Raw genomic sequence first — 18,107 nt, forward strand, 5'->3', positions numbered from 1 at the left:
TGAAAACACATTCATTGTCATCACAATCAAATTCTATATAGCTTTATTGAGTTCATGCCTCTAAATCTCTCCTATGATAGTCAATGATCTTGACCAGAAACCGCTGTACGTTATATGGAATCATCCTATATTTTTATACGCTTTTGCTCAAAGCTCATAAAGTTGCTGCATGTACGTCTCTTGAGTCAAATACAGCGTAACCATTCCATTTCCGCCGCTAAAGGATAACCAGTACTCGAGAGTTGTGACCGATCTTTATTTAGTATGATTAACTTTTACTTCCTCGACTGTATGTACAATAGAAGCTATACCCATCATATCAAAATAACAATTGTCTATTGGTTTAGAAAAGACCAACAACCTTTCCTTCATCATCAAGATCAACGTCAAAGAAGCAAGGGCGAGTAGGCAAGCCAGGCATAGTCTGCATCGAGCCCACCAATGGGTAAAGGAAGCCAGCACCGACCGAGGCTCGGATATCACGAATTGGCACAGTGAAACCTGTGGGCACTCCCTTCAATGCACCATCATGACTGAAGCTGTACTGCGTCTTGGCCATACAGATGGGGAGCGAGCCAAATCCTTGCTTGGTATACGTCTCGATCTTGCTCTTGGCAAGGTCGCTGAGCTCAACACCATCGGCGCCATAGATTTCCTTGCAGATGGTTTCGATTTTCTTCTCGATAGGCTGGTCGAGATCGTACAAGAACTTGAACTCCTTGTCCTTCTCGCATGCGGTGACCACAGCTTTGCCGAGATCGACAGCGCCCAGACCACCACGGGCCCAGTGATCACATGCAACAGCGTCATCAGCTCCAGCAGCCAAGGAGAGCTTGCGGATCAATTCCATTTCGGCGTCAGTATCCGAGCTACATGTGCAAATTTGATTATTAGCAATCGTGCTAGCTATTGTTTTCTCCTTTGTGTTGTGCATATGGTACGAGAATGTGTAACTTACGTGAATCGATTGATGGCAACGATAACAGAAATGCCAAACTTCTTTGCGTTTTCGATATGCTTGCTCAAGTTGGCGCAGCCCTTCTCCAAGAACTCGAGGTTTTCTTCGGTGTAAGCATCAGGGAGAGGCTTGCCAGCAACGACGTCGGGAGCACCGCCGTGCATCTTGAGGGCTCGGACAGTGGCAACAATCACCACAGCATCAGGCACCAAGCCGGAAACGCGGCATTTGATATCAAAGAATTTCTCCATACCCATGTCAGCACCGAAACCAGCTTCGGTGACAACGTAACCAGGTTCCATTTCAGGCTCGGTACCTGCGAGCTTAAGTGCGATCTTGTCGGCGAGAATCGAAGAGTTTCCGTGAGCAATGTTGGCGAAAGGACCCGCATGGACAAGCACGGGTGTGCCCTCCAATGTTTGCATCAAGTTGGGCTTGATGGCATCCTTCATAAGCACAGTCAAGGCACCACCGATACCAATGTCGTCGGCAGTGATGGGCTCACCGCTCTTGGAGCTTGCAATGACCATGTTGCCGAGACGCTGGCGCATGTCCTTAAGATCTGTAGCGAGGGCCAATACGGCCATGACTTCACTAGCGACGGCAATATCGTAACCAGTCGTACGTTCCTGTCCCTTTTCAGTAGGGTTCTGGCCGACAGTGATCTTGCGCAGGAAACGGTCGTTAATGTCGACAACACGTTGCCAGGTGATGGTTTCGGGATCAATGTCGAGGCGTGCGAAATGTGCAACTTCTTCTTCAGTAAGTTCTTCGGGTTGGGTTTTGTTGATGCCCAATTTCTGGTGAATATATCGAGTGAGCAAAGGAATGAAGTCTTAAGTGCCTTTTTTTGATCCGAGTACTCACCTGGAGGCGCTTCAACATGACAGGAGCGAACTTTCTTACACCCTTTTGAGCGGGACACAGACGGTTGAACAGCGCCTTGTTTGTTTGAGTGTTTTCGTGGAACATGCGTGCATCAATAGCAGCAGCTGTGATGTTTATCCCAAAGTTATGTTATTTTCCGTTCATTTTATAATCACCACACAGGCATAGAGATACAATATATGACCAATTGAGCAAAGATATAAACTTAGACTTACCAAGCAAGTTGTTGGCAGCAGTGACGGCGTGGATATCGCCAGTCAAGTGCAAGTTGAATTCATCCATAGGAATTACTTGGGAGTAGCCACCACCTGCAGCGCCGCCCTTGATGCCAAAGGTGGGGCCCTGGGAAGGCTGGCGGACGCAGGCGAAGGCAACCTTGTTCAAATGGGCGCCCAATGCTTGGACCAGACCAATGGTAGTAGTGGACTTGCCTTCACCCAAGGGAGTAGGGGTAATACCTGTCACGACGATATAACGGCCATCCTTGCGGTGCTCAAGACGCTTAAGCACATCCAATCCAATCTTGGCCTTGGTAGCACCGTATAATTCGTACTCTCCGGGGCTCAGACCAAGCTCACGGCACAAGACTTCCATGTGCTTGGGAGTTTGTTGCATGGCAATTTCAATATCCTTGGGCACAGGCGTCTTCAGCTCGAGTGACAGAGGTGAGATCTTGCGTTCACGGCTCAACTCGAACCACCGCTTAGCGCTGGCGAATGTGTTCTCCATTAGCATGGCAACGGTCATGGGACCGACACCGCCAGGAACGGGCGTGATAGCGCTTGCTTTTTCAGCAGCCTTGCTGTATTCCACATCACCTACCCAACGCATACCAGACTTCTTGGTAGAGTCTAGCCAATGAATCCAACTGGGTGAGCATCCTTGTTCATCTAGAAAAAAGGTCTTTGAAAAAAAAAATTATACTAACCAGGAACACCGTTGGTGCCCACGTCAATGACAACAGCACCAGGTTTGATCCAATTACCCTTGACAAATTCGGTTTTACCGATAGCCACGACAACAATATCTGCTTCGCGAACCTAGCACAACAATTAAGCGCCTAGCCATCCTGATGCGTTGTATATGGTTTGGGGTTTCCTTACTATGCTCTCCACATCCTGCGTCTTGGAATGACACAAGGTCACAGTGGCGTTCTCCGCCGTGAGAAGTGTTGCAACAGGCGCGCCCTACGTTTTATAAATAGATCATGCATCAGCAAAGCAGTAAAAGAATTAAAGGGGGAGCATTGTGCATAACCGATCCAAGTCCGAGAGCATACGCGCACACGCATACACTTACCACGATGTCACTACGCCCCAAGACAACAGCACGCTTGCCACCAAGTTCAATACCGGTGGAACGGAGCAACGTAATGATACCCTTTGGTGTGCAAGGCAAGAACAATGGTTCGGCGGATTTCTTGGCCATGTTGCCAATGTTGATGGTATGGAAGCTGAAGATACACAACAGATCAGGTGGTTTTAACGATGATGCCCCTTTTTTTGTCTATGATTGATCACACCGTCCTTTCACCCGTGTGAAACTTTTTCTCTCTGATACGATATCCTTGTTTCTGTCCTGTTTAATCAAGTCTTACCCATCGACGTCCTTTTGATAATCAATCGCCTCGACAACGGATGTTTCATCGATATGCGAAGGCAAAGGCATTTGGACCAAAATGCCATGGATACGATAGTCGTCGTTCAATACGCGCACCTTCTCCAATAATTCAGCTTGCGACACAGTTTCGGGCAACTTTTGTAAAGTGAAATCGATGCCGGCCTATATATTGTTATGTTTGATATTTAGATTGTACTATTTGATCAGCAAAAGAAGGTCCAATCCAGAGTTCTGATCATATTCAGTCCACTTCTCCCACGATGCGATTGTCGTGTTCCTCATTCCTTGTTTACCTCCTTGGCAGCGCGTTCTTTCATACGGATATAGACCGACGAGTCATCGCGTCCACCGACTTGCACGATGGCGAGGTGGGGTTTGAAGTGAGGATACTTTGCTTTGGTTTCTGCAATTTTGGTCTTTACATCGCTGCGCACAGACCTGTAAGCAAATCAAGTCATGTCAAAAGACAAAAGGGTTAGGAGTGGGTGTGTCGGGATGTAATGTCATTGTTAATTCACGAAATTAAAATGACGGCAACAATGACGTGTCGAAACATTACTGCGCAACGGCTTTTCCATCAATGACAGTGGCTGGCATCCTTGTTGTAAATAAACGTGTAGGAGGTGGCCGAAAAAAACGAGAAAGTAAGAGCGTGGAAACCGGACGAGAGCCGAGTGCGCCAAATAGCATGTGTTTTTTTTTCACAGGTCGTTGTCGGGAATAGAGTTCAAGATTAAAAGCACATTGGTGTTCCGGGGGGATCTCCGCAGCTTTCATATCTAACCTATTGTTATGTCAGTTAGGTTGTAGTAATAGCAAACAAATGCTATCTTTCAATTCAAATTGTTGACATTCGCAAATATATAGCATCTGGAGATGTTTGAGTATAGTGAACAAGAGGTGGCCGTATATATCTGAAGACTTGTGCGTATCGGATTTGGTGCTTATCATACACTAGTGCTCGGTCGCACATTTTTATTCAGTCCTCCTCTCTGCTAAAACTAAATAATATACCCAACAGATACGTGCTAAAATGATACAAATATTTATATTGCTGTATCTAATAAGTGTATATGCACTCACCACAGCAGCTGCTACAATTAAGTAGTAATACTCGTCCATTCTTACTGTACACTGAAGACAGCAAGCAAACAAACAAGATTAAAGTTAAATAAAACTGGTACACAAAAGGGAGCCATTGGTATTCGTATTTCGTTGCTGAAATCACAAAATATAATGTACTATTAGTGGATCAGTCGCTTTCTGTAATGGTGTTGCTCGTTGCGACGCACTAAAAGAGACAGTAAGGATTTATTATCTGTAATTATAGCAATAAATTAAAAAATCCATGAAGTGGGCTGCATTCAAGCTTAACACATAAAACCACATAGGAATAGCAAAATATTAACGAGGGTAGAGCAAATTGCGGCCAATTATCGTTCATTATCCTATATCACCTGCGATAAGGTACAGAAACCGAGGCTGCTCGCTCTAAGATGGAGACAACAAATAAGATGTAACAGGTGGCCATACTCATATGAATTTAATGTAAACGACAATGGCGTTGAAAATCGAATTCAGTAAAGTGGTACGTGCTAGCATCACATTGTCGTAATCAACCTCAGTAGCTGATGCTCCTGTTTCTTATTTGTTGTCATCGATATCAACCACAAGACATCAGAGCTTATTGATATAGTAGCTTACACGACTGACACATAAATATGTCGATTTTCAATGACGGGATATTGATCTATTAAAGCGTAAATTTGGAGATGAAGAAGTAACGGAGCTGTACTCATTGTTGGAAGCTCGTTTGTGAGCTTCTCTGACCGCCACGGTTATCATGTCCAAGAGCGCCGGCAAAAAGACCGAAAAAGGCCGAAGGCTAGAAGAAAAAGAACAAGCAAGTGCTCTGCGGACGTCCCAGCTGATGATCATTCATGTGCGGTCGATCGCGCTTCGTAACAAGAAAGTGCATGCCTTGGACTTCTCTCCTCAAAGTATAGCCGTATATTCCGATGATTTATTGTTTATTTGATACTGTGGTAAAATATGCCAAGTATAAACAGGCAGTGTCACTATTACTCAAGGTACTAAAATGACTTGAGTTAGTCGGCCATGAAGCGCAGGCAGATAATGAGCTCTATCTAAAGGAGGATTACGAGAAAGCGACAAATCAGTGCTGTAGTTCCCAAAATATATAGTATAGGACTCGTGGGAATCTGTTTCAATGAAAATCAACTGAAAGATGTGATGTTAAGTCGTTGTCTATCAATGAAGATGATTTAAATGACTATTTATATCTTGTCAAATATGAGCATATAGCCTTTGATTTTGCAAGATACTTATACCACCTTATCATGAGCGCATATCCAGTATCAAGAGTACCGAGACACTACATGTTCTACGACACCTTTTCTCAGCCACAACTAATTCACTCTGTTCCTATATGTACTCAAACTTCGATTCGATGGAGTGCAACGGGAGAGCGACTTATCTAGATCAGCCGCGAAAGCTTACTAAGACGTTTGCACAAACCACAATCGAAAAGCCCTTCCTGCATGATATATGTAGTACTAATGATATTTGTCCTTCTTCAAGAGAAGGTAATACTTATTATTGTATAAGGGAGAACGCAGGATGATTTAGAGGGCTCACCTGTTGAGCGGCTAAAGTTTCGGAAACTATCCAAATTGCGGGGTACGATCAATACACCTTTTGTTTGGGGGAGGGGAGGAGTGGGGGGTTGCAGCAAATAAAGAGAAAGATGATTGAATTATTGAAGGGTTGGGGGAGCCACCTTTTCAAAGGGTGGGAAAAAAGCCATTCGGGGTCCTGTACACAAGGGCATGTAGTATGGAGCTACGCACTTCAGCCATTTGATTTGTAAACAGTCTATAACATCGGCTAGGGACGAGCCAAATGAAATCTTAGAAAAACAGACGAAGTCGTATCAAAGGAGTTGGGAAAGGTTTCTGTAATAGTGGTGTTAGGATTGCAGCTCATTACCTTTTCAAAAAAGTGCAAGGTGTCAATCTATGCATTCAATGCGTAGTATTAGTATACCTTATAGGAGTAATGTATGATGGGGCGTCCATACTATCACTTGTTGTTAGTATAGGATACTACAGCACCTAAAGAGATTCTTTGTGTTGTTGGGTTCATATGTTACCCCATCCATCATCATGATTACCATGGAAGGTTCCTAGTTATTCAGGAGGAACAAGTCAGTTGGTGCGTACAAGTAAGTGTGTGCTCGGTGTAATGATGATTGAGCCATGGAGCAGTAGTAGAGCGGCGGTGTATCTAGAAAATATCCATTTCACATGGGAAAGGGTCGTCTCTGCTTGATCACTTCACTGTGTATGTGAGAGCAAAGTGGCTCCTCAACTAAATGCATGCTAAGAAGAAAAAGTAAATTAGGAGCTTGAGAGCTTTGGCATATATACTCCGGATAAATAAACTGGGTGGATTACATCGTGAGAATGCCAACAGAAACTCTAAGCTACGGCCATCGTCGCATAGGAGAATTAGCTGGCCAAGTACAAATTCTATCCTGAGAAGTGAATGTACTTTTGATCAACGGTTTCAATTAGAATAAACATTGAAATGAAATTTTGCGTTTCGGTTGAAGCCTATCACTCTTGGCTCTGTGTGTGTGTGTGCTGGTGTGAGAAGATACCGTTTTGAGGCTGCTTGTACCACCAAAGCATCTCACTTGTTTGTGAAACTAGGCCTTTTCAGGACAACTCCGAACTATCCGGAGAACGGACAGAACTAACAAAGCTCCTGTAATAGGACTTTCCCTTTAGCTAACCGTGGTAGAGCTACATAGAAGTGGATTAGGTGCGCGGGGTGGAAACCAAAATTTGTGGGGGAGCGGAAGGAGGACGAGCTGGGACAAGAATAAAGGGATAACGGCAGGTGTTACAAACAGCAAGATCTCGATCCAGCTTTTCTCTGTTACTTTGGATTTGACTAAAAGGGTATTTGCTGGCTAAACCTAACTACACTGTCTAGGCACTGGGAAAAGCTTTTCCCCTGCTTTGTCATTACGTGATGTCGAGAAAGAGTACATAAACGCGAGCCTTTTGTCGACGATCTTGAACAAACTGAAGCGTGTGGCCCATCCGCATCATTTTTAACACACACAGTTAATCTGTATCATCGCCCGCCAATCACCGTTTTCGAACAGACGTTTCCTCCGTAAACTTCCTGGCTATGGACAGGAGATCTTTACTACGAGACACTGTGATGGAGCAGACATGAGGTCGATTATACTACGCGTTTAAATGAGCGAGCTTTATGCGGGGTAGAGCGCAGGACTGTGCGTTACCCCGCACAATTTCCACATAGCTAAAGGTTAGAAGCTCAAGATAGATGCACTTAACGAGATTACAACGTCACAACCCAAACTGGATCGACAATGAAACAAATTGAATACAGAGTTCACGCGTTTCCAACCGTTCCTTCCGCGGCCTATTCTGGGTTCGCTTCCCCTCACCTTCCCCCCACCTTTCTTCTCCACACCCTTCTTTGATTCGGAAAAACTACCGGACTGTTTACCAAAAACATATAAATAGCTATCCCCTTCCACCTTCTTCTCAGGTCTTTTTTCTTACCGTTGTCTGTCTTGTCAACAAGCAAACGCTTTATTTCCCCTCTACTACTTGCTCTCTCTTCAATTCTTTCTTGATATATTCACGATGATGGAGACTTTGTCCAGTGGAAGCAGCAGCAGTGACACGAATACACTTAAAAAGAAACCCGGCCGCAAACCCAATCCAGCATCGCCCGCATTACGAAAAGCGCAGAATCGAGCAGCTCAACGTGCGTTTCGCGAACGGAAAGAGCGCCATATCCTGGAACTCGAGGAGACGAGCAAAGTCTTGCGTGAGCAGCGTGACAAGCTATTGTCCGAGAACAAGGAGCTCCGCAGCAATGTTGGCGTCCTCGGCTACGAAGGTTGGCATCTCAAGGGCATTGTATTGAGCCTGCAGCTTGTTTGCATGATGCAGAACGTGAGTATACCCAACCATACCCCCTATTTGGAGACCAAATACTTGCGCGATTCCTTGGTGAATACGTCGACGCCCGAGATCATTTCGGCTTACTGCAAGGCCAAGGAGTTGCACGGTTTACCGTCAGTGGACAAGGACAAGCAACCCAGACCGCCACCGTCTATGGCGTCACCACAACGGGGTCGCTACCTTTCGACAGGTGTGATCATAGTCGGCCGCGACAGTGTGCGAACGGTGATCGGAAATAGAATCTCCACACGGATTCGAGCTACGCCCCCACCCCAACCGCCGCGACAACAACAGCAACAACAGCTGCAAACTGCAGCAGCACGCCGACGATCATCTGCTGCCACAACATCATCTATGGAAACGGTCGAGGATGACGATGATCAAAGCGATAACGAGGATGGTCGCAAGTCACCAACATTTAGCGCACGGCCAATCATGTTGACGCGCGAGCCGATACCATCTTTCAACTTGGCTAGTTTCCAGACAATGCGGTTAAGGTTACAGCTTCAAGCAGTATGCGACAAAATGGGTGATGGAGCATTTGAGCTAGAGTCCACTGTACTGCAGGTAAAGTTCTTCACGGATTTTGTTTTAAAAAGTGCGCGGCGAGAGAACTGGACGGGATAAGTGGCACATCATGTACTTACGGCTCATTCAAACCAACAGCTTACAGTACCTCACGACCTGCGGATTGATTTGATACCCATCGCCTCGATGCGCGACCGCATGATCTTATTCCACAATTTGTACGATGTCGACGACTGCTTCCGGTGTCTTTTGGATGGGATGGTCTATGAAGCAGGCGATCCATTAAAGGCGTCGAGCTGGAAGTTTCCTGTGGAGTTCTACGAGAAGTTTTGGTTTTTGACGCACGACTACAGTGCAGAAGAAATCAAAACACGATGGCCAGGATTGAGCAAAGAGAATACGGATAAATTACTGGAAGAAGTGGTGTCATTTGCAGGCGAATCATCACCATCACATGTCGGAGCAAGCGTATTTCCAAGCAACGAACTGGCGACTGGGCTATTGCCTTCCACAATGGCCAACTATTTTGAAGATCCGGATATTTTCAACAACTTTAACGCTGACCAGTCAAATTATCCGCCCTCGCTTTCATCCGACGGCGTTGTTTCCTCCAATGGTTCTGAGGACGATCTGTATCCCTTGGAAGTATCTGGATTAGGAGCGAGCAGTCATGATAATAATGACGATACAGCAGATCCCAACGACAAATCTATCACGATACCAGCAGAAAACGAAGATATACCATGGGATGAAGTGGTAACGTTAAACATGAATGATATCGGTATGTATTACCATTACTCTATCCTATCATACTATGTCTCTTTTCACTAATTCACGGCCTCCTAAAATTTTGTAGAAATGACGGATTGAAACAATTAACTGAGTGAAGTCCCCATTTTATTTATTGTAGATTAGAATTTAGATATACCCTTTCTTATATGAAATGTACTATAGTCCTCTTACCACAACCACAATCACTACCATCAATAACATTTTAATATCTGTTGCATCTTGTTTCATCATTAAAATTTATATTTTCCTTTATGGAATACCTTAAGGCTTAACTATTACTATCGCATTTGTTGGTATCATAAACTCCATTTCCCCTATGTTTTACGTTAATCGCAATTTCATTTAGTCATTGAGAAAGGCACTGGATCACCAGAAGAAGTAACAGCAATATAACATGATTGATGTCAGAAAGAGTTAACCGCGGCTGTAAGTGTATGTGTGAGTGTGAGTAAATACACACGCTTTATTTCTAATGCACCGACAGAGTGGTTTATGTGCATAGTGTGCCAAATCGAGTATTTATCTCTCGCTCTCTCATCAACTCAGAATGAATGTTACACCATGACCCTTCCCCACCAAAGAATAGAAAGTCCCAATTGTGGGATCTTGATGTTGTTGGTTGTTGCAGGTCGCAACATCATATTTTACTCTCCTGCCTCGTGCGCCTGTATTAACTGGCAGATGTAGGAATGTGACGAGCGCATACTGCCAAATTTGTCGTATTATGTGTTACATTAAGCTCAAAATGATCGCACACTGGAGTCAGCAGGCTCGGCCGTATAACCACCAACATGATTATTAGCACTACACACAGATGAAAATTGAAGTCATAAGCAAACTTTGTTACTGCAAGAAAATAACTAGCTTTAGCAATATGTGTATATGACGAACCTGAAAGAATGTTGTATCTACTAATGTATGCAAATGATAACAGGATAAAGCGGGTAGTGACCTAAATGTAGCAATCATAAAAGAAGTTATATGGAGAACAACGTTTGACGGCCTATCATCGTAAGCTTAATGTGGTTTTTAAGGGTAGGTCTTCCTGTCTATAGCAGCACAGTGTTGCTCGTGATTGGGCGCAGCAGTAAGTTTTGAGGAAGAGCGCTCAGCATATACATAAAGCATCACTTCAGCTGTAGAGATACTGGCATGAAATTGTGCTAGTTATAAAAATTACAGCATGCTATACCATCGTTTACAACGACTGTGAGATTGTGAGACTGGCATACATTTATTTAGAGTGTTTAACGCACTAAATCCGTTTTCAGTATACTGTACAACTTTGAGAAGTCTTTACTAAGAGTTAAGAATGGACATTGAGCATGTTATTATAAAGCCGATGATTCGAACCATCCTAATATCTATCTGGATAGTCCATATCAAGCAGATATTAAGCATACACACGCAAACGTGACGCGTACTTCCCTTCTATACGCTCACGTAAATGGATAGTTTTTGTTCTGACCTGAGAATAATAGTGGTTTGTAGGAAATTAGCAGTCAAAATTAGGATGGCTTATAATAATAGGCTCTGTGCCATACAAATCTGGATATCTACTATTGTAAATGGTGACGCTGGATATCTCCTGCCTTTTATAATCAAAATGAAATGAATATTGAAGCAGCCAACGGAATCAAGTCCTTGCAAGCAGGAGAAAATGATGACGTAAAGACTTGGAGCTCGCCGATATTAACCAAGGTAGTAGTCGTTTGGAAAGTGAAGAATCACGGGAGATTTCTTTTAGTTTTTGTACAACTGACTCATTTCGCTTCAAGGTATTTAAAGGAAACCCTTGATTTGATTATTAATCCTGGTTTCTTTAAAGTTGTTCAGGTGAAAGGGAACTACCAATCCTAAACGGTAAAATGTGCCCAGTACAGTGGTTTCCCACTTTTCAGTCTTATGACATGTTGGCTGGAACTCGGCGGTATTATTATTTACACTATAACGAAGAATGGCAAAAATAGGAAAACCTGAAGATCACCTTTAAAGTGTTACTGTCATTGTAGACAGCGTACCATCCATTAAGTAAACAATATCAATTTGTTATTTTTTATAATGTCCAGAAGGAATATTTACAGAATTAAAATAGCACACAATGAGACATGTAATAATATATACGTATTTATGGAGAGTAAGCTTAGTTTTAGTACTATTCAGACTTCTTCGACTTCTTTCTTCTCATTAACGCTTTCAGCTTTGATGGTATCCTTAGCTTTAGGCAATGCGATCTTTTTTTCTTCCAAATAGTAGACTAGGAGGCATACCACCATCATTAAAGCTGTCGTAGAGGTTGAAACAATTTTACCAGTACGGAAGGCCGGAGCTTGGGTAACTATAGATTTCTTTATATGTTAGCATGCCTCAAACATAAAACGCACTAGTGTAACAGCAATTGAAGATGATACTAGCCTGTCCAAGCTACGACATTGATAAAGTTAGGGGCGAGGTTTCCAATAGCGTTCACTATGGCAATGGCCAAGGCACGAGTCTCGGGATCGCATTGATGGATTTCGTTGTTCCAAGTCATCATAATGGGCGAAATACCGAGCACAGGGACAACCATGTAAGTACAGACATACAAGAGTGGGATGGGAACATTTCCATGGTTGACGGCAACAAGGAGGACATAAAAGACCAGAGTCCAGAGAGCACCGGCTTGGATATGCCAGTGGCGCTTGCCATAGTGATCGGAAAGCCAGCCTTGAGCAACAATCACAACGCTATAATTTTTTGAATAAAAATAGAAGAAGGCTGTTTAGCTCCATGATCACAAGGGGAAAAACGTCAGAAAGAACACTTACGCAGCCAAACACCAATAGGGTACTGTCATGTAATTGGAGAAGGAAGCCTCGTACCCGGACTCACGGAGAATAATGGCGAAATTTTGAAGGATACCCATACCAAGTTGCATGCAAGTGAAAATTATAATAAAGAGGTAGATATATGGTGTGGTGCACACGTTGCGTAAAGTAGTAAGGTTGAGACCAGTAGCAATGACCTTTTTGCCCTGGAGCTCCAGGCGCTTGACGGCAAGCTCACGCTCCTCACCCACGATCCAACGAGTGTTGTGAGGATAATCAGGAATTAAAAAGAAGCCGACGACGCCAATAGCAACACCGATAAGTCCTTCGATAATGAAAAGCCATTTCCAGCCACGCATACCATGAGCACCGTCAAGGGTATCAGCGATGGCGCCCGAAATCAAGCCACTGAAAGCACCAGAAACTATTGTTTGCATAACAAGAAAAAAAATCAGTAGATATTAAGCGAGTAAAATTATTCTTACAGCCTTATAGAAACCATCGGTTATAAAAAATATACTTACACTGTGAGCCCGCAACGAAGAAGGCAGTACGGGTACCAAGTTCTTGACGGGTGTACCAGTTACCAAGTAGAAAGACCATACCAGGGTAGAAAGGAGCTTCAGCAAAACCGAGCAAGATACGCAAGCCGTAAAGAGCACTGTGTGTCCGCACAAGTGCCATAAAGCATACAACACCACCCCAAGTAGTCACAGCAGCAGGCAACATGAGACTAGGTCGTACTTTGGTGATGATCATGTTCGAAGGAATTTGGAGACTATAAGAAACAGCAATAGCAAACATTAGTCTGTATAAGCATTGCGCATGCATCATTCCAAGCACCTCCCACTACTAAATATAGCATGACTGCAGACATACCAGACATAGCCGATAAAGAACATGGTAACAGCCCAGTTATAAGCAGCAGACTCGAGATTCAGCTCTTCCTTCATACCGTTTGTGTATGCGTTAGCTAATAAACAGAATGGATGGTATCAGCAACACGCCAAAATAGAGGAATTTTATTCGGCAGTAATATACTTACGCATGTTGTTTCGATCGAGACCATTGGCCCAGTAAGCGAAGAAGCTGTTTTCATTATCATTAGTATTTATTAGCTCTAACGACTTAAAATAAAAGAAGAAAAGCAAACAGTGACAAGTTCTGTTCACAATCAAGTACTTACGCCCAAATCATGAATCGCAAGTCGAGTTTACGAACCAGTTTCTTTTGAACTTCAAGTTCATGAGGTGTCAGCTCAATAGGTGCATTATTCTGACTACTTGTTTGAGACGGAGCTTCTGCATTCTCTGCTTGTTGCCGCTGTTGAACTCCCTCCATTATAACATACACGATAGTACGTATAGAATATAGGAAAGGGTCGAGAAGCGTGTGTGGGAGCCTGTGTTATATGGTATAAAGATATTTAATGATTTGTCCTTTTATATATAAAGGCTTCGACTCTCATCGACTGTTTGGGTGTTCCACACTGTCCTACTACTGTTAAAGAGTGATCCGCTCTTTTTTTTGTATTTTTTGACCAAAACCACTTGTGTCATGGTGTCACAAAGGAACTACCCCTTATTTATCTCGATCCGTCTCTTTTTCCTCAGTATGATCAGGTCGCTTTCTCTCACCTAGGCTTATATAATATCGAAATTACATATTTCATCGCTTGGGAATAATACTCTTCTGCAGGATGATCAATGACTGTTTCATCCCAAAAAGTGCCATCACGATTCTCTTTTCTCCCACTACCCCTAAAATAGATTAAAAGGACCATTATATAGAGTCCAAGTGATGCTGCTGCCTCGACGTGCTAGTGCCTAAACCTTATATTCTTCTTCTCCTTTTCCTTTTCTTCGATGTGTGTTACGTCTCCTCATAAGTGTTGCGGTATCGTACGGTATTTGTGACGATTCTGTCAACATTTGTATTACATTATCCGCAATAGTTTGGTAGTAATACTGATCTATACGCAAAGTTGCTTTTCTGAGCGCATACTGACACACAACGAAAGATGAAGAGGCAATGTGCTGATAGAATAAATGCCCTATCATAGCAGCGTTTATACACGTTTATGATTTCACAATGATATACATACGCTGATTTGGACAAAACGATCCGTCTTTTGCACCAATGGAAAGTTCTAAGAAATCCATTTTTTGCAAGAACCGAGAATTCGCAAGAAGGCGGGGTACAATATCCAGGCAAACACTGAAAGTTGATGCCGCTCAGTTTTGAAAGGTTGATGCAGGGTGCACGTAGTGGCGGTGTAAAATTGCGGGAGATCACAGTATCTGTAATTACTATACTTGGCTATACACACAAAGGAAAACACGGTAATTTTATGTCACATTACCGTGGGGATCGGGATTTAGGACAATTCTGGGTCATGGTTCAAAGGTGTTGAGATTCGATTGATTGAACAGAAGGCATCAAAAGCATTGGGTATTCTGATGAAAGCTATGTTGCTAGAGAAATGGCGTCATCAAAACAGGCTTATCAGGGTGTAAATAAATCAGCTTCTGTTTTGCACCCAACAATTGGGCTATGCACCATTTTGCAACATTTAAAAAATATCTCCACAGCTACTTGTATATCCATTATCTTTCAAGTACCTAAGCCGTCGTCGGATAAAGCAAGACATCATCTGCAGACATACAGGATTTTTCCTAATGATAGGCGGGGCTATTTTTTCATTTAGGCGCCGGGGTTCATATTTTCTGTTGGCCGGTGTAACTTTCGTGGTTGGCAGTATAATTTTCATGACTGGGGGGAGGCAAAAATCACAATAGCGGTGCAATTTCAGATGTTGGCAGAAAGACAAACGCATTTGGCGGCCGGAAGTGCAATTCGAAACATTGCTGTGGTCTTTAGTATGGAAACGACAACTGGACATTTTTTGATCTTTGAATTATTTAAAAAGCATGTATAAAAAAACATATTTTGACCAAACGATTCCCCAACATCATAATCCACTGTTGGGAAAACTCCATTGAAATCCAGGAATTATGATTATTTCTGCTAAGCGACGATCCCTATTGGAGGGACAGATAGTCATTTCGGCGCTCATTATCAGTAGTCGCCCACGGTATGCAATGCCGTTGAAAGCGATCCATAGACTACGTCCTTCTTGACCTATTGGTAAAGGTGACATGAGCTTCGTGAACATTTCCGTACACTGACCGGATCAGTGGCTCAAACCAAAAACGTAGCCTTGGAGCGTTCATTATACGGGAAATCCTACATGGTTTAAAGCAAACGCATGTAGTCCAAGAGCAAACACACATTACTATCCCTACCAACTTTAATTGATATGCCATCTTGCCACCAATCAATGCACCAGTCGTGAATAGGATTACTGCTGTAAGAAGTCTTGTAGTGAAGAAGCTACTCGTCCCCAACAAACTTTTCTGTGGCATCTAAAGACAAGGCATAGTAAAAATAAGCGGATCGTAATTTATACCAAAAGGGACTATATATTAAGCTAAGTGGGACGTAATGCACAGTAAACGGTGCTCTTAACGTATAGAAAAAGCAACCGCAAAAGAGCAGGACTTTTCTCTCGGGGTTTATTATGACATCATTGATTCGGCAACGGCAAGAAGTGTGCAAAGAGCCGGTCAGAGACACAAGCCCACATGATGTGAATTTTGCTGTGAAAACAGGCAACAGTAGGGGTAAACTCGCAGCGTCTCTCTTTTCTTTTTTTATTATCACATAACGAAGGCTCCGATCACGTACGCAAATAATCAAGGAAGCAAAGGTAGTCTAGGAATGAGGAATTCAGGAAGAGCGCAACACATATCTTCTTTTTGGATAGTGACGAAGTTACGCGTGTGCCAAACCTTGAACGTTCCAACAGCTTTCCCCTGAAACGAAAACTATGCGCATTGTGACGCAGCGATTTGGCCATTTGACTTCGCACTCGAAATTTTCATGCACAAAGGGATGGCGAGTGAACAAGGTGATCAATGGAGCAACAATATGCGCAAAAGTGTCAAACGTTGGAGGAAGTCATCGTTTGTAGTGTTATTCTTCTGATCGTCCCAAAGGAACTTAAACGCTGCTTTAAAAGAACGTAGAACCGCACGAAAACAAACGAACCGATTTACTTTATCGGCAGCAATGGAAAACAATGAAGGATGAGTCGAATTCACTAGCGGCAGCGGATACTTATCTATGAGCGGGCCAACTTATCTGCAGCAGCATATACTTGGGATGGAGGATAGAACTTTAGTAGTAGCATCAACCGGGATGGAGGATGGAGGGAGGAGGTTACACGGCGTGGTTCAGAGAACTGTTGGCGGATAGCGAAATGGTAAAGCAACAGTTTGACGAGCACGGTTAAACATAAAAGATAACGGGTCTGTTTTATATAGTGCAGCGATGGGGGCATCTTTTTCCGCACACACATAACATTACGTACCACACACACAGTCAAAAGACAATATTAAAGTACTGTGGATTTGTCTGTGAAGTACGCTATATACACACGCTGTTTGCCCTGTTGGCTGAAGGAATGTAAACTGGCTGCTGGGTGGATTGTGTTCTCACTGTTCACTGATGTTAAATTGTCTACCTTGTCAGTCACGCCTAATTCCGGCATTTACTGCTCACAGAAAAGCATTTCTTCCGTGAATGTACTTGCTCATTCGCATTCGTGTCTTTGTTTTCGCTTGACACGGTGCCGTGCACGGACCTCTCACAACCAAGCGGCGACAGCATCGGAGGTACAGCTGCCCATGGTGAGAGACACGTACCACTACCGCCGCAGCACATTTGTTTGGATGACCACCAAGCACACCCCCTTTCCTTTCCTTTCTTGATAGTCCCTTTGAGCCATATGCTAAAGCCATACTATTAAGCAAGAGCCAATGAAAATCCATGGAACTTGGTGGAACTTTTTGAAGTTCCGAGCGTGACAGTCAAAAAACGTCTATATAAAGCGAGCAATTTCGCTTTTCCTTTCTTTTTCTTTTTCTTAACTTTAGTTCGTTTTGGAAAGGCGTTGGGCTGTATGCGCAGGAGTCACTGTCTGTGCTATGATCAGTTCCGTGCCAGTGCTGGCGATTGTTCAGAGTTTTCTGATGATTGGATGGGCTTCAGTGGTCCGCCATGAAGAGATGACTGCAATGTACCAGTGCGGGTCAGTGGAGGGTGAGGAACGAACAGATTATTATTACTATTATTTATTACACACATTATTACACACAAATAAGAAAATGATAAACAAAATAAAACAATCTTTTTCTTTTCGCACTCTTCTCATAAACGTTTTGCCGCTTTATTTATTTTTTTGCTTTGCCTTTTTTTCATGTGCTTGACAAGTTCCTTATTTTTTTGCCCACCCACAACTTCGTGCTAAACAAAGCGGGGAACAATGACAGACGATAGTAACGCGATCACAATGCGCTTTATCACACTTTGGAATGCACTTTGCACCTTTCTTTTTTTTACATTTCAGTGGTCGCGTAGTTC

The 18,107-nt window shown here is 43.3% G+C and overlaps 4 protein-coding genes across 4 annotated transcripts; 1 reads left to right on the forward strand and 3 right to left on the reverse strand.

Moving 5' to 3' along the window:
• Window positions 1–343: 343 nt before the first annotated feature.
• Window positions 344–4,063, reverse strand: BDB00DRAFT_767306 (formate--tetrahydrofolate ligase-domain-containing protein; the record flags this gene model as incomplete). Its single annotated transcript, XM_053119658.1, has 10 exons — window positions 344–869; window positions 959–1,758; window positions 1,826–1,950; window positions 2,062–2,697; window positions 2,775–2,886; window positions 2,950–3,033; window positions 3,146–3,299; window positions 3,444–3,628; window positions 3,760–3,904; window positions 4,026–4,063. 10 exons carry the CDS (start codon window positions 4,061–4,063, stop codon window positions 344–346), a joined length of 2,805 nt encoding a protein of 934 aa, XP_052977592.1.
• Window positions 4,064–8,100: 4,037 nt separating this feature from the next.
• On the forward strand, window positions 8,101–10,028 carry BDB00DRAFT_930622 (uncharacterized protein). Its single transcript, XM_053129010.1, has 3 exons — window positions 8,101–9,063; window positions 9,163–9,805; window positions 9,881–10,028. The coding sequence occupies exons 1-3, from the start codon at window positions 8,173–8,175 to the stop codon at window positions 9,892–9,894; spliced, it is 1,548 nt and encodes a 515-aa protein (XP_052977593.1). The 5' UTR covers window positions 8,101–8,172; the 3' UTR covers window positions 9,895–10,028.
• Window positions 10,029–11,912: 1,884 nt separating this feature from the next.
• BDB00DRAFT_914426 (major facilitator superfamily domain-containing protein) lies at window positions 11,913–13,964 on the reverse strand (the record flags this gene model as incomplete). Its single annotated transcript, XM_053128686.1, has 6 exons — window positions 11,913–12,164; window positions 12,245–12,542; window positions 12,624–13,047; window positions 13,148–13,401; window positions 13,665–13,712; window positions 13,810–13,964. The coding sequence occupies 6 exons, from the start codon at window positions 13,962–13,964 to the stop codon at window positions 11,976–11,978; spliced, it is 1,368 nt and encodes a 455-aa protein (XP_052977594.1). The 3' UTR covers window positions 11,913–11,975.
• Window positions 13,965–16,674: 2,710 nt separating this feature from the next.
• BDB00DRAFT_510350 (uncharacterized protein) lies at window positions 16,675–17,577 on the reverse strand. Its single transcript, XM_053117659.1, has 3 exons — window positions 17,278–17,577; window positions 17,124–17,189; window positions 16,675–17,054 (listed from the first exon to the last, which is right to left on the reverse strand). Exons 1-3 carry the CDS (start codon window positions 17,513–17,515, stop codon window positions 16,807–16,809), a joined length of 552 nt encoding a protein of 183 aa, XP_052977595.1. The 5' UTR covers window positions 17,516–17,577; the 3' UTR covers window positions 16,675–16,806.
• Between the last annotated feature and the right edge of the window lie 530 nt (window positions 17,578–18,107).

Source organism: Zychaea mexicana (assembly GCF_025766255.1).
Source record: "Zychaea mexicana strain RSA 1403 chromosome Unknown BDB00scaffold_60, whole genome shotgun sequence".
NCBI lineage: Eukaryota > Fungi > Mucoromycota > Mucoromycetes > Mucorales > Lichtheimiaceae > Zychaea > Zychaea mexicana.